The 16361-nt window shown below is 52.2% G+C and overlaps 1 protein-coding gene across 1 annotated transcript; it reads right to left on the bottom strand.

Annotated features, from left to right (window-relative positions):
* Positions 1-725: 725 nt before the first annotated feature.
* Positions 726-16124, bottom strand: Aifm3 (apoptosis inducing factor mitochondria associated 3). The gene is made up of 19 exons (XM_059277112.1): positions 16052-16124; positions 8523-8736; positions 8180-8289; positions 7881-7990; positions 7736-7780; positions 7507-7603; positions 7313-7425; positions 6757-6843; positions 6101-6192; positions 5878-6008; positions 5651-5766; positions 5479-5550; positions 5328-5391; positions 4741-4817; positions 4542-4659; positions 3289-3387; positions 2482-2557; positions 1912-2016; positions 726-1079 (listed from the first exon to the last, which is right to left on the bottom strand). Exons 1-19 carry the CDS (start codon positions 16080-16082, stop codon positions 1040-1042), a joined length of 1797 nt encoding a protein of 598 aa, XP_059133095.1. The 5' UTR covers positions 16083-16124; the 3' UTR covers positions 726-1039.
* Between the last annotated feature and the right edge of the window lie 237 nt (positions 16125-16361).

The raw sequence follows: 16361 nt of genomic DNA, 5'->3' as shown, positions 1-16361 counted from the left end.
CAGTCCTCCCCTCTCCCTTGGCGTTCTTATTGTCTGGGACTCTTGGTGGCGGAGAACCTCTGTGTTCTCCGTTCTTGTTTATGGGCAGGATTTTCATTTTTTTCTCCCCTTTTCTGCTGTGGGCTTTGAACCCAGGACCTGATGGGCTAGCACTACCCTAGGCTACCCCACAAACATTTAAAATGTAGTTTGATGCCAGTTGAATTGTTTCTTCGTCTGTAAAATGAGGATTCAGAAAGTTCAGACAAAAGGGAAACGTCAAGTCGTGAAGATGAAGTCGTAAAGCTAATTGGTTTTCTAGTTTCAACTTCGTTGTGTGTGTGGGGGGGGGGTAAGTGCTTATAAACGTAAAATAGTAAAAGTGAAGTCACGAGCAGCTTCACAATGGCTATTCTAGCTGTACAAAAGATCATCAAGATATATAGAATGTGACTGGGTAAGTTTTTGAGTGGCTACTGTAATCCAGCTGAATATTTTTATTTCTGAGTATATAACAATGATGATTTAATAATAGCAATAAAACAGCTCAGATTGCTGTGAGGAGCATGGGGTCTGCCTCAGGTCGCAGCTCCTGTCTTTCTTAAGTGGGCAAATACAAAAGCTGCCTCTGGCGTCTTGAAAACAAAACAAGATCTCATGTAGCTCAAACTTGTGTTATTACAGGCATGTCACACCATACCTGGCTGTCCCTCCAGTGTTGGCCCAATTACACTGGGACACAGATCTGCAGAAACATGTTTTAATTTCAGGGTAATGTTGCAGGGTCTTGCTGGGAAGATAGTCCTAAGAGAGGAAACAGAGGCAGAGCCTGTCCTGCTAAAACCAGCTGTCAGTGACAGCTGAGGCCTTGGGAATAGACCATCTTCTGGAGGCAGCAGGAGCCTCTCTGGAGGGGAGGCAGACAGTTGAAGGCAGGCCGTGGGAAGACTCAGATTCCACCCTGGGGGATCCTGGGAAATTGGAGATTGGCACTTGCCCCCAGGACTTGGTCTCTGACCTTGGTGCCCCAGAGGCCTGCCCAGGTCCACCACGTGAGAGCTCAGGATCCTTTCCCTGTGAGCCAAGACATGTCACCGGTTCTGCAGGGATGAGAGGAGGAGGAGTCGGGGCAGAAGAGAGTAGGCTCCCCCCTCTAGGCACCGTGAACAGCAGCGGAGACCGCTACGTGTCGGTGCCCAGCAGGGAAATGGACTTGGGCAGGGTAGGAGGGTCCGATAACCGGGCTGGGGGAAGAAGGGCTCAGAACAGTCAGTGGGAACGACAGAACACACGTACTTGCCGTGCAGCATAAACAGCCTTTGCGAAGGCAAGCGGGAAACAGAAGGCCAGAGAAAGCATGTCATTTATCAGGTCTGCCCTGGCTCTTGCATGTTTCCACCCTAGGATTTACCCCTGTCAGGTAGCCTTCAGCCCCTCAGCCACCTCTGGCCTGTCCTAGTTCCTGGAAGTTCGCTGTACACAGGTCAAGCTCTGGGGACTCTCACTGGCACTGTGCTGGTGTACAGTAGTGGCTAGTGTCCAGCGCCTCCCAGATGTCCTACAACCACCCCCCATCTCCGTGTATGGCATATATGGAAGCATCACTAGCTGTGTTTCCCCACCTAGGCTTAGCACAAATCACATTGGTCAGGAGTCCCAGGCTTGGGCTCACTCAAGTAGTGGACTGTGCCTCCATCTCACAGCACTGGCTCCGCTCTGGGGCACACACCTGTTTCCCTTCTGCTTCTGCAATCACATCTTGTCGGCTTCTATATCACAAATTCATCCCCCATGCTAACCAGGAGCCATGAGAACTGAAAGTGAGGGGAGAGCTCTACAGAGGTGTGGGGGCAACAGGCTGCCATGGGAACCTGAGAGATCCTACCCAGGACACCCACACACACCCCCAAGACCTCCCACACCCGCACTCACTCCACCTCCCGCTTCCGGATGGTTCGACCTGAGGCCAGCACCTCAGCCACCTTGGATACGATGGGATCGTAGTTCATGCTGGCCACAGCAATCACTTCATCACCTCTATAGAGAGAAGGAGCCTGAGGCTGAGGACCACTAGCAATGATCCTGAAGATCCTAACACCTTCTGTTCTGGGGTGCTGGGAAGCTCTTGTCCAGGAAAACAGGATGTCCTGAGCACCCGGGTCTCTACTGGTCCCAGCACTGTCAGCTGCCCTAGGAAGCTCCAGCCCTTGGCACGGTGCAGGGATGGACCCAGCCTTAGCATCACCTTCTCTCTACCAGTATGCCTCTCCTAGTTGCAGACACCTACCTCGGTTTCAACACTTACCTCGGATATCCAGAAGACACAGTATTGTCTGATGGTGGAAGAATTATTATGCCCCCTCATCTTTGCGATGCCTCCTGCTCATACCCCTCTCCCATTCTCCTCCCTTCAGGCAGCCCCCCTGCTTTGCCAACACTGACCACCCATTCCCAGCAGCACTCCCCCTGCTCCACGCTCCCACTGCACCCCATTTCTCTCACTTGGTGTAAAAAGCCACAAACTTCAGCTCTTCCAGATCCCCCTGAATGATGACATCATCGAAGCCTTCTCCGTAGCCTGTGGGAGGGTGCCCATGTGAACTGGGAAAGGGAACAGTCTTCATAGGCTGGCTCCCTACCCTGCCCTCTTACCTCCTGTCTAAACAACCTCCCTACTCCTCTCTCCCCTTCACCCTCTCTCTCTATCTCTGTCTTGGTTTCTCTGTGTAGCCCTGGCTGTCCTGGAGCTCACTCTGTAGACCAGGCTGGCCTCGAACTCAGAGATCTGCCTGCCTCTGCCTCCTGAGTGCTTGGCCTAAGGCATTTGCCACCATTGTCTGGCTCCCACTCCTTTTTTAAAAAATTTAATTACATTTAGTGTGTGTGTGTGTGTGTGTGCGCGCGCGCGCGCGCGCGCGCATGCATGTATGGAGGTCAGAGGACAACTTGCAGGAATTGATTCTCTCCTTCCACTCTGCAGGTCCTGGGAATCAAACTCAGATCATGAGTTTGGCAGTAAGAACCCTTACCACTGGGCCATCCCACCAACCCTCCTCTAGCTAAGTCTCAACATTGAACCCAAATTGACCTTCAATTCCTGATCTTCCCATTTTAGCCTCCAGACTGCTGGGATTATCGTTCACAACCACACCTGCACTAAACCAACTTGTTTGCCAATTCTTAGTTCACACTGGACCCAACCCCCACACTTAATCCCAAAGTGCCTTCGGGCCCTACCCCTAACTGCTGTAGGCTAAGCCCCCATCCCCATGATGGGCTTTTAGCTACCCTCTACAGACTTTTAGTTACCCGCGTAGCGGAGGCTCTTGCCAAACATGGCAGTCCACAGATAGGGCACCGTGTTGATCTCCGCCTCCTGTGCCAGCATGTTCTCAGCTGCTACCCGCCCTGAAAGACCCAGGGTGGTTAGAGCCCAATCCTTTCCCTCACCACCCCAACACTGCCCACCCTCAGCCCACTCTGGGGACCCTTGACAGGTACTGTTGCTGTTGTCCAGGACTCCCAAAAAAAGGCATCACATTCCACCGTAGCCCATCTTTGGATACATTAACTGGTTTGGGGCCCCAAGAGACCCACTGATTCAAAGATCCTCTTTGAATGATCTGTTGTACATCTGAAAGGTCTACTGGGGTTGTGAACTACTTCACAATTGTGTACACAGAAAACTAACCAGACATACCAGGTCTAATGAGGGACTAAACTGGAAGGAAAAACCAGAAGGAGAACCGGCAGCCCACGCAGGGCCTGCAGAGTCAGCACAGGTGGCTGTCCACTTCCTGAAGCCCCGCCTGAAGCCATAGCTGGGTACATTTAAGAAGCTCTGGCCCGCCATAAGTCCTAATTATATTTGGCCGAGGAGTAGCCTTTGGTTCCTTATTCTCTAGCAGCAACGTTAGACCTTGGGTTTGAACAGATACTGGAATTGGGAGATAGCATTATTATCAGCCCTCCAGATAACGGTGAAGGAGAAATTAAAGGAAAGTAGATGTATGGGGGAAGTCCCTGGAGTGGGCAACACGCTGCTCCCTGCATCTCAGGGATTGAGAGCAGCTGTACGTAGTCCACGAGGCTCAGGAAACCTGGTGGCTACCAAATGTTAGGGGAGGCAGGCTCCACAAACAGCAAATAACCCAACCCAGTCTGGGCTACATAACTTCCTCCAGGGATTCATAAAGCAACTGAGCTCACAGAGATATAGTGGTGTAAGAGACAGGCCCTGAGTAAGAAGCTAGCCTACTAAATAAACTCCTTCTCTCCCTCTGTGGTGAATGCCGGCCAAGGGGGAATTCTGCCAAACATATGACCTTGATAGGAAAATGGCAATCAGGATTGGAGAGGGTTTTGCCCAGCTAAATGGCATTCACAGGGTCTCTGGAGATGGGCCACTCTACACTGATTGGTCACTGGATGAGACTTGTCGAACAAGCCACAACCTATCCTTGAACTTAAGACCTCAGATCAAGAAGTGGGGAATGGGCCTGAAGGTGGCTGAGGCCCTGGGATGGCCTTCCAGCCCTTAACTTGCTTCGGGCTGGCCGTACCCTGGGCATGGGCCATCTGCCAGTGTGGGATGTTCACTTTCCGATTGTTCCTCCAGGCCAGAGGGAAGGTGACGGCATCACCAGCAGCAAACACGCCTGGGATGTTGGTCTGCATCATCTGTGGGGAGAGGGCCAGTGCTCTGACATGGACCTCCGGCCACGCCCCACCCAGCATCCTTCCCACTTCATCCAGCCCCACCTTGTTGACTGGGATGAAACCTCGGGAATCCAGACCAATGCCACTCTGCCTCAGGAAGCCTGTGGCAGGCACCGCACCTAACAGGACAGAAGCCATGCATCTACACTCCGGTCCCATCTCTCTCCATCCTGTGTATCTGCCTGCTCCAGATTAATCACCTACAGGCTACCCACCCGGGGTCTTAATGAATCCTACCCTCTGTGCCCCCATTCACAGGCTGTGCATCCCTTTAGCCCCAGAAGCTATCTGCCCCAATAGATGCTACAGAACTCTCCTATAGGGATCCACAAGCCATGCTTCTCCAGCCCTGTGCTGCCAGCTTGGCTCCTCCCCAAACTATGTCAGCTGGCATAGGAACCAATCAAAGGCTTATCTGTGCCCTATGTATCAGCTGGTAGCAGTCACCTGCTCTGTGAAATGCCGAGCTAAGCCAGGTACACACCTTTCCCGATGGTCCTGTGAAGTGGGTACCATTGGGGTCCCATTTTACAGATGTGGAAACTGAAGCTCAAGTAAGGGATCCAAGGTCACTAGAGAGTGTGTATGGGCAGTTCTGTTCACTAGTGCCTACTTGTCTACCTACTCACCAATGCCTACCACGCAGACATCTGCCCGCAGAACCTTGCTGCTCTTCAGCACCACCTCCTGCAGCTAGGGGGAGGGAGTGGGTGAGCCGATGGGTACAGTTCCTGAGCCCAGGAAGAGACACGGAGAGCAGCAGCAGAGAGAAAAACCCACCTTGCCCTCCTGAGCCCGCAGCTCCAGCACCTCTGTCTGCATATAGAACTTCACCCGGTTGTTTTCAAACATCTGTACAAGCAAGCGGGCACATGGCAGTGGGTAAGACGACAGCCCGGGGCTAGGCCATTCGGTCAGGGTGTCCAGAGGCCAGGCACTGGGACAGGCTCACCTTCATAAGGGCTCGACCGACACGTTCCCCCAGGAACCTCCGGAAGGGTGTCTCCTCCAGCTCCACCACAGACACTGAGTGGGCCTTCTCAGCCAGATAGGCAGCCACCTCCATCCCTGGCAGGTGGGCAAGGGTGGCAAGGCTGGCACTCTGACACCGAGGGCCAGCGTATCCTGGGGACTGGCCATGGTGGTTAAACACCACGCACATCCCTTGAAGCTACTCACCCAGGAAGCCCGCTCCCACAACAACGGCGTTGTGGCCGCGGGCCAGCCTCCCCACGCGGTTGGCATCCTCAGGTGTGCGGATGGTGAACACGTTCTCCACATCTTTGCCTTTGCAGTTCAGGGTCTTAGGGCTGAGATTCAGTGAGTGGTACTAGTGAGGGCCTCCCATCCTGGGTGATACCCAGCTGCCTCGCGTCTGGTCAAGGCAGGAGACACACACTACCTGCTGCCTGGTGCCAGCAACAGCTTGCTGTACTCCAGCTTGAAGCCGTCCTTGAACACGACCTTCTTATTCCTCACATCCACTGTGACCACCTGTGACCCCAGTGGGCAGTGAGACCTCGGCACAGGCTTGGGCCTTGTTGCTCACTTCTTACTTCCACAAGATCCCCCGAACCCAGAAGTTAGGCTCCTTGCAGCAATCTCAGGGCAGTCCCACAGCCTGGGCGCCTTTCTCTAGACGCCAGGCATCCCCTAACCCCTGAAAGCTGTCTTTATACTTCCAAGTCCCACCAGGTTCTCTTGTCTTAACTGGGATCAGACCATCTCCCCAGCCACCCTGCTGGGAAGATGGGTCAGTGCTGGGTCCCAGGCCTGGACAAAAGGGCTGAGCAACCATCACACCCGGGCACACATGGCTTCCTGTCATTCTGGTTCCCTTGAAGCTTTTTCTTCTTCTATTTTTTGGTTTGTTTGTTTGTTTGGTTGGTTGGTTGTTTTTCCAGACAGGGTTTCTCTGTGTAGCCCTGGCTGTCCTGGAACTCGCTCTGTAGACCAGGCTGGCCTCAAACTCTGCCTCTGCCTCCTGAGTGCTGGGATTAAAGGTGTGCACCACCAGTGAAGCTTTTTCTTTGCCTGTTTCCAACCTTCCCCTCGTACCTGGGCTTCAGTGAGCATCTCGAGACCATAGGCCCGGAAGAATTCCTTGGGTCTCAGGGCCAGCTGTTCAGGTTGTGCATCCAGGGACTAAGGAACATGGTCATGAGTCAAGTCCAGATGGTGAGATGGTAGCTATTCCATTACACACACACACACACACACACACACACACACACACACACACACACACACATATATCTTTTTTTTTTTTTTTTTTTTTTTGACACAGGGTCTCAGTTTGTGGCTCTGGCTGGACTGGAACTATGTAGATCAAACGCACAGAGATCTACCTGCCTCTGCCTCCCAAGAGCTAAGATGAAAGTTATGTTCCATTTTACTGTAAAGGACACAGAGCCCAGGGAGGTCAGGTCAATCTGGGTCACATGGGTATATCGGACAGAACTCAACAAACCCAGAGCTCTTGGGAGCACTACAGTCAAGCCTGGTGGACTGGAGAAAACAGTCAGCTAGACCTCCAGGTCGTGACAGGCAAGGCTCCACACGGACATGACAGGGACCTGGAGGAATAACGATCCACGTACTGTCCCATTCCCACCTTGCTGAGCTTGGCCCGGTCATAGGGCAGATGGCGATCCAGGGTGCAGAGGACAATCCGGTCTGAGAAGCCCTCCTGCCTCAGGGTCTCCGCACACACCAGGCCGGCAGCACCTGAGGGACAGGACCATAGACCAAGGCCAAGGTCTCTCCCACCCTCCATGCTTCGCCTTTCCTCCGTTAACCAACACCAACCTGCACCCACTATGAGCACGTTGGTGCTGCTGCTGTGGCCAGCGCTCGGAGAGATGCACTTGGCCATCACCTTTGTCCGTCGCTGTAGCTGCAGGGCCTGGGAGTGGTGGGAGGGGCAGGGGGGCTGGGAGCTCAGTTCCTGAGGCTCCAGCCCGGCCTCATCTCCTCCCACGCCAGGCTCCCTTCCACTCAAACCTGGGCCTCGGTGACCCCTGAGTCACCCCGGTACCTGCTTGCTTGCCCGGACAGTCACCTTCTCCTTCTCAATCTTCACCTGAGAAGGCGGCACAGCACAGCATTAGCACCAAACTCTGAGATGCTTCGGTCCTGACTCCACACCACAGGCTCCCACCACGCCACTTTCCCAGTCCTACCTGGAACTTATGTAGACTGTCCAGGCCTGGGAAGTCCTCTAGGTCCCCAGTACTGATGTTGAAGCAGGCACCATGCCAGGGGCAGCGCACACGGCCCCGGGACAGTACACCTAGGTGAGGCAAATGGGTTCCAGTCTAGAGCCGTGCCCAGAGACTGCTCTCTGGGGCTCCTTGGGTATTGGACCTCTCCCCAACCCAGGAGACCCCACAAAGGGATGAGGGTGCTGGGGCCTGCTGGAATCCCTATATAGGCATGTATGGCATGTCCCACCTCCCATGTATACCCTGCCCTTTCTCACCTTTCACCAGGGGTGCTCCATAGTGAGGACACTTATGGCCCAGGGCATGAAATTCCCCATTGTCCTTCACCAGCAACACCTTCCCCCAGCCCAGCTCCACTTCCCGCATCCTGGGGAGGGGCTGGGTTCAGTTAGAGGCCAAGCCAGAAGTCCTCCTGGAAGCACCTCCTCCCAGGGTCCAGGCTTTGGGAAGCTCAGAGCAGCTGACACCCAAAGGCTGCACCCAGGGAGTCAAGAGCCACAGCCCATTCCAGACCACTGCCTCAGCCCAATCCTTCATGTGTGGCCTCTCCCATGCCGTCCACCTCAGGCCCCACCACCACCCTCGCAGCCCAGCACCCACTGGCCATTCTCCAGGTCCTTGACGTGGCAGACAGTAGCCTCCACACAGTCCTGAGGGCTGGGGTAGGGCTGGGGGGTGGGCAGGCGCTCTTCGGCATGGAAGTGGCGCGCTGTGCCATTGCCCTGGTAAGCCCGGGGGCTGCCCTTTCCGCCGGCCGACAGCTCCTCCTTGGCCCGCTCTTTCTCTGGTAGCACCACTTCAATCTTGAGTTCCACTGTGGACAAAGCAGCCATGAGCCCTAACTGAACCAGCTCTGTTCCCACCCCACAGGACGAGCAGAGGTCAGCAGGAGGTAGCTGACTTCAGCTCACTTGTGTACATTTCCTTCCTGTTGAAGAGCCCAGGGTCTGCACTGAGGCTAGCACTCCACCGCCGAGCTCCAGCCATCCCAGAAACTTTTACTTTTCCAATGACAAAAAGTAGTGAAGGAGACTCAGTTCTTCACACTGGAGCCATTTTCTCTAGGAATGTCTGGAGGAAAGAACCTCCATGCCCAACTCATCTAATGACGGACAAAGACACTGTCTCTGCCTGGAGACACACTTGCTGGGCAGGGCGAAACAGAGTGGCTCACTCCTGTAATGACAGCGCTCCAGAGGCTGAGCAGCCCAGGAAACAAAGTGAGACCTTACGTCAAGAAATGATGAGGGTGGGGACAGAATCACTGCCCTTGGAACTTTCTCATTAGCTTTGAAAATGTTTTGCTATTTGGGGGTTGTGTTTTCTTTGTTATTTTAGACAATCTCATACAGTTGGACGACGATATCCTCAATTCAATATCTGCCTGACAACGTCTTTGAATTCTGGACCACAGGTAGGTACTACCTATTCCAGTTTGAAAAGTTTATTCTTTTCAAAATTAAAAATAAAAAAATGACTGCCTAGGGTTGGAGAATTGGCTCAGTGGTTAAGAGCACTTCTTGTTGTTGCCTAGGACCCAGGTTCGATTCCCAGCATCCACACGGAGGCTCACCACCTCCTCAGGCACCACGCATGAACGTGGTACATAGATGTTCATGGAAGCAAAACACTCATACACATAAAACAGTAAAAATAAATCTAAAAAAAAGACATCTCCCGAGCAGGGTACAGCATTTGTGAAGTACCCACAGGCTCTGGATTCCATCCTCAGAACTGCAACAATAACAACAATAAATGAATGTTTTAGAAGCCAGAACAAGGCATGGTAGTGTACACCTGTGGTCCCAATACCTAGGAGGTGGAGACAGGAGGGTCAGGAATTTAAGGTCCTCCTCAGACACATGATGAGTTTTGAATCCAGCCTGAGGTGAAAGAGCACCCAGGGCAAGGCAGGCTTTGGCAGAATGACTTAGCACAGGTGAAGTACTGGGATCAACGTCCTCGGTACCACAGAAGGGACGTAAAGTACAGGATATAACCTCAACTGCTTTATCTGTGAAATTTTTAAAAATAATTATTTACTTATGTATGTGGATGTTATATATATATATATATATATATATATATATATATATATGTTTGTCTGCACCCCAGAAGATCCCCTGTGACTATAGTTATAGACAATCTGCCATGTGAGTGCTGGGAACTGAACTCAGGACCTCTGAAGAGCAGTCAATGCTCTTAACTGCTGGGCCATCTCTTCAGCCCCTTACATATGTTTTAAAACATTATTGCCAGGCAGTGGTGGCACACGCCTTTAATTCCAGCACTCAGGAGGCAGAGGCAGGTGGATCTCTGTGAGTTCGAGGCCAACCTGGTCTACAGAGCGAGATCCAGGACAGGCTCCAAAACTACATAGAGAAACCTTGTCTCGAAAAACCAAAATAAATAAATAAATAAATAAATAAATAAATAAATAAATAATTATTTTATGCATATGAGTGCTTTGCCTGGATGTATGTCTAGGCAGCACATGTGTGCATGGTGCCCACAGAGACCAGAAGAGGGCAATAGATTCCCTAGATCTGGAGCTACAAACAGTTATGACCTTCCATGTGGGTTCTGGGAATCAAACTTGGTTCCAAACCCCAGTTTCAATCTCTCTCTCTCTCCGTCTCTCTCTCTCTCTCTTTCTCTCTCTCTCTCTCTCTCTCTCTCTCTCTCTCTCTATATATATATATATATATATATATATATATATATATATATATATATTTCAGTTTTGGTTTTTTGAGACAAGGGTTTCACTGTGTACCCCTGGCTATCCTGGAACTCACTCTGTAGACCAGGCTAGCCTCAAACTCACAGAGATCCACCTGCCTCTGCCTCCCAAGTGCTGGGATTAAAGGTGTGTGTCACCACTGTGCAGATTTCAACTTTTTTGTTTTGTTTTTTTCAAGACAGGATTTCTCTGTGTGTAGCCCTTCGACTTCTTAATATAGCTATGTCCATCAGTTTGGGATTCAGTCAACACTAACCAAACCCCAACACGTTGATGTCTCTGTGTGCGGGTCTGGAGCCCTGACGGTGTGGAGCAACACAGAGAAGCAGGCCATGGCCAGCACACAGAGCCTGGACAGTGTCTGTGGGCTCCTCCGGAGAGCAGGAGCAGGTATCTGTAGACTGACATTTTCTTCTTTGAACTTTTCTGCGTTTCCCAAAATCCCCATGACGTGCCTGGGGTATTTTTTTTTTTTTTAATTAGAAGGGAACAATAAACAGAATTTTGAGCAGCCGTAATCCGGTCTCCTGGGCTGCTACAGCAGGGAGGAGGAGGGAGCTAAGCCCTGCACAGCATGCGCTGTAGCGGGGAGCAGGTGGCTCCTCTCTCCACCCCCCAGGCATCAAAGCCTCTCTCCTGCACTTACCTCTGAACCCCTTCACCTCAGACCGGACACCCCAGAAACAAAGGCTACAAGGACCATCCTGGCTGCTGAGTCACACCTCCTGGCCCATATCTGCAAGTGTTGCTGCCCTGGACCCCCATCCCTCCAACAGTGGCTAGCTCACACTCAGGGGCATCCTCTGGCTCTGCAGGCCCTGAATGGGTCCTTGATCCTTGCATGCTGGGCCAAGTCCCCCTCCACAGCCAGGCATCCCAGCCTCCCACTCAGGCCCAGGGGACACAGGCAAAGAGCAGCTCCTTGACTGGGCATGGTGGAGAGGACACAGCCACACTGTGGAGGCTGTCATGTGGGGGTGGGGACGAATGCACTTTATGTAATGGTGTTAGAATGTTTTTGGAAGAATTAAGAAGAAAAATATGTCAGGCTCAGCTGACATCAGCGGTGTGAGCTGTGGGAGTCCACAGGAACAGCTGGGGGCTGCAGAGAGACTCCAAGTCAGGCTGTTAGTCTTTCCTCCTTCCAGAAAGCTCCAAGGCATGCTCACTGACGTTCTCCTGGGGAGTCGTTAAGTCAGGAGAAGCAGCAGAAGGGAGACTGGGTAGCAGACACTGCTGACCCACAGAGCTGGTCAGCCCCAGTTCCATGATCCCATCAGCCCACCAGACACTGTCATTGCCTCTCAGGCCTCAAGACACTTGAGTCACAAAATGAGAAAACAGGCTATGGTAGAGGCCACCGACGGAGTCCCACTTAGCTGCGTCTCCAGCAGGAGTGGCTGACACCTGTAATTGCAGCACTTGGGAGCCTAAGGCAGAGAACTGCCATGAGCTCAAGGCTAGCCTGGGCTTCCCAGGGAATTCTAGGCCAGCCTGGGTTACCATGTGAGACCCTGCTTCAAAAAGGGGGTAGAGAGAAACGCAGAGCGTCTACCCATTTGCTGATCATGTGTATAACTGGAACCAAAGTTCCACTTTTGAAACTGTGCAGTAGTGTTTTCAAGTTTTTTATTTGGCTTGGTTTGGATTTTGTGCTAGAACCCAGGGCCTCTTACACTCAGCACTCACTCTACTACACATACAAGCCCTGGTAACAGAGATCTGTCAACTGAGCTTCCTGGCAGACATGGTAAAAAGCAAAAGCCTAATAAAAGGCAGACAGATAGCCAGATCAGAATTGTACTTGTGTGGATGGACACTCAGGATGGGGGTAGATGTGTGTGTGTGTGTGTGTGTGTGTGTGTGTTTTATGGAATATGGGGGTATGCACACACATGTGTGTGTTCATGTGAAGACCAGCAGCTGGGGTCGGGAGTCTTTCTCTGTCATTCTCTCTCTCTCTTTTTTGAGACAGGCTCTTCCACTGAACCCAGGCCTCAGTAATTGGCTACTTGGCTGCACGGTCTGTCTCCTCCCACCCCCAATCCTAGGGTTACAGGTACACACACACCTGGCTTTCATGTAGGTCCTGGGGATCCGAATCCGGGTCCTGATGCTTGTGTGGTGGGGACCATTGCCTCAGGTCACTTTCTACCAGTTCTGACAAGGGTAAGCCACTGGCTTAAAGTCTTAGGAAGAACAAAGAACTGCCAGACATGACGCTGGACGCCTTTAATCCCAGCTGTCGGGAGGCAGGGCCAGGCAGAGCTCTGTGAGTTCGAAGCCAGCCTGGTCTACAGAGTGAGTTCCAGGCCATCCGGGACTACACTGAGGTTCTGTCTCAAGAAAAAAAGACCCCCCAGAACACGACATGCGGACCCAGGAGGCAAACGCTGACAACACTAGGACACGGCCATGAAGAGCAGCAGAGAAAGGGGAGGCCTTACAGAAAGGTCTCATCCAAGCCCCACTGAGCACTGCTGAATGAATGCCCTGGCCCCACTCTCATACCCACATCCTGAGACTTCCTGAGTTAAACCCCCGACTGCAGCCCGAGCCCGAGCCAGAGAGGAAGAAACGAAATCACACCTGCAAGTGCTTCTTGAATGCCAGGGTCAGCAGCAGGCAACCTCGCCTGCTTTCTCCATGGGCACATGGAGGGCCAGAGAGGGGCAATCAGGCCCTGGTCACACAGGTAGGAAGGTAAAAAGCCCAAGCTTTAACATTGCCTCTGAGTAGTAAGAATAGCCAGCCACTTTGAGACCAGTCAGAGCAATACAGCAACATCTGGGTAAAGGGTAAGATGGGACCAGCTGTTGAAGGTCCCACGCCACAAAGCCACCCACAGCCAGGCCCTCACCGGGACAGAATGTGTCCCCTCAAGTTGTAAGCCAAAATAAATCTCTCCTCCCTTAAAATACAAAGTTTTAAAACCATAAACTGGGGCCAAAAGAAAAAAGAGAGAGAAAAAAACAAACAAACATAAACTGGGTTGATGGCTAAGGCCTGTAATCCCAGTGGGTGGCGGGCTCACTGCACATTCAAGGCTAGCCTGGTCTATATAGCAAGGTCATTGAGGGCTACACAGTAGAACTCTTTTTTTTTTTTTTTTAAGGGGGGGGAGGGTAGCTCAGAGGTCAAGATCTGCTGCTTTTGCAGAAGACCTAGGCTTGACTTCCAGCTCCCATGCCATGGCTTACAATTAACCACCAGGAACTCTAGTTTCAGGAGATCGGATGCACTCCTCCGACCTCCACAGGCACTGCACACACGCTGTGCACTAACACACGGGAAGGCGAAACACTCACATACATAAAATAAAAACAGCCGGGCGGCGGTGGCACACACCTTTAATCCCAGCACTCGGGATGCAGAGGCAGGTGGATCTCTGTGAGTTCAAGGCCAGCCTGGTCTACAAAGCGAGTTCCAGGACAGCCAGGGCTGCTACACAGAGAAACCTTGTCTTGAAAAACCAAAATAAACAAACAAATAAATTTTTTTAAAGCAAATAAACAAACAAACAAAACAAAAAACCATCCCAGAGCTGGAGCACATACTATTCTTCCAGAGTTTGAGATCCAACACCCAAACCAGGCGGCTCACAACAGGCCTATAACCCTACTCCAAGGGGGTCTGACTCTTCTGACCTCTGCATGCCCCTGCACTTATGTGCACACGCACGGACATGTGGTTTCTCTCTCTCTCTCTGTCACACACACACACACACACACACACACACACACACAATTTAAAATAATAAAAATAAGCTTTAAAAAAACATCAAAAGGAACTATGGATATAGCTTAGTTGGTAGAGTGTTTGCCTAGCATTTCCAAAGCCCTGAGTTCTCTACCTAGTACTAAATACAGCTATGGTTGATGGCACACCCCTGTAAGTCCAGATGGTGGAGGCAAGATCATCCTCAACTCCATAGTGAGTCTGAGGCCAGCCTGGCTATATGAGATCTTGTCTTAAAAACAAACAAACAATCAACAGACAAGGGACGGGTCAGGGGACAATGGCTAGCTCTAGCGTGAGAGTCGGGGTCCCCGGTTAGGCCAGCTCTTTGGGTGGTATCTTGTTTCTTTGGTCCTGCCAGCCGAGCAGTCCCACAGGTACCCAGTATGAGACTCATGTGGAATCTTGCTGGCACATCCCTTTCCACTCTGAGAAGGGAGACAAAGACAGTGGGTACCTGTGGCAGAGGCTGAGGGACCTGGCACAGACTAAGGCAGGAAGGGCAGGCTCCACCACCACCTCCAGTGGCTCACAGCTCTGCCCCCTCCCCCAAGTCCTACCACAGACCCACGAAAGGCAGAAAAGTCTTCTGCGTCCCAAGGTAACCGAGCTGATGGGTATCATGTAAGGAGAGCTATGTGAGCTGGCAGAGTGACCCAGCCAGGGCAAGTTGGGTAGGGGTGGGTGGAACAGTGACTGGGCCCTGCAGCTCTCGGTCTCCACATCCTGTCATGGCTACGGGTCCTGCTTCCTGGAGGTTATGACCAGGGAAGAGGAATGTGTGGAGAAACCCAAAGACATGAGTCCAGTGGCAGGGCAGATCCCAAGTCCTCTAACACCTTGGAATGATCCTATCTGGCTGGAGCCTCTAGGACTAGGTAGAGCCAGGACTTCTTATATAAATGGAGACGAGAGAAGGGCATGATGGTCCACGCCTTTAATCCAGCACTTGCAAGGCACAGGCAGGAGGATATCTGTGAGTTTGAAACCAGCCTGGTCTATATAGTAAGACCCTGTCTCAAAAAAACAAAACAAAACAAAACAAAACAAAACAAAAACAAAAACCCAAACAAAGAAAAACAAAAAGGAGATGAGGCCCAGAGACGACATCAGATATCACACGGTGATGAGAAGAGGTGAAGAGACGACCTGCCCGTCATACCCTGTCAGCAATGAGAAGTGAAGAGACCTGCCCGTCATACCCTGTCAGCAATGAGAAGTGAAGAGACCTGCCCGTCATACCCTGTCAGCAATGAGAAGTGAAGAGACCTGCCTGTCACACTCGGCCAGCCTCTTTGAGAGGTCAGTGTCCAGGTCCATTTTGTAGCGAGGGAAACTGGGCCTCAAAGAAGTCATACTGTGGCCAAGAACATCCCCAGGGTCTATCATCTCCAGGGATGGAGGAAGTAGCCCCTTCCCCAACCTTCAAGACTCTGCTTTTTAACAGGAATCAGCCGTTGTCCCCATCATAACACACAATGCCCCAAATAAAGGGGGGCTGCTGTGGGAGAGTCAGGGGAGCCTTCCTAGGCCTTCACCCTCTTTCCTGCAGTGCATTAACATTCTGGGCTCCTGCCTAGCCTGACCTACTTTGGAGGTTGGTGGAGTGCAGAGAGGGAGGGGGAGGCTGCCAGAGAGAGGGAGGTACCTGGCTTGGGCTTGGAGAAGCAGCCGCCCATGGTAAACGGCCTGAGACCTGGCCTGGCTGGTGGGAGCACAGACGGCAGCTGTCCACGGTCTACGATGTCCCCTGCAGGACTGGACCGCCTGTGGTCCCCAGAGACGCTGGAGCTGCCATGCCAGCTGGACAGATTTAGGACCTGCAGGGGAGATGGGACATTGGTGCCGGTGTGGACCCTGACGAAGGCGTGGGTGGAGTCCCAGAAGAGGCCTGCATGGGAAGTTCAGAACTTGGTGTGGGCACTCTGGGTGGCACCTGCCCTCCCTCACTCTCCCTC

This window comes from Peromyscus eremicus, chromosome 12, assembly GCF_949786415.1.
Source record: "Peromyscus eremicus chromosome 12, PerEre_H2_v1, whole genome shotgun sequence".
In the NCBI taxonomy this organism is placed as follows: domain Eukaryota; kingdom Metazoa; phylum Chordata; class Mammalia; order Rodentia; family Cricetidae; genus Peromyscus; species Peromyscus eremicus.
Note: the sequence above shows the minus strand (reverse complement) of the source record. Positions and strands in the feature narration are given on the sequence as shown.

What these genes read in the sequence shown, in the direction of transcription:
- Aifm3 (XM_059277112.1), bottom strand. Translation starts at nt 16,082, where the DNA reads ATGGGCGGCTGCTTCTCCAAGCCCAAGCCAG. An exon ending in CGTGCTCATAGTGGGTGCAG is followed by an intron (nt 7,426 to 7,506) that starts GTTGGTGTTGGT and finishes CCTGTCCCTCAG; the next exon opens with GTGCTGCCGGCCTGGTGTGT. An exon ending in TTGCTGGCACCAGGCAGCAG is followed by an intron (nt 6,009 to 6,100) that starts GTAGTGTGTGTC and finishes ACTGAATCTCAG; the next exon opens with CCCTAAGACCCTGAACTGCA.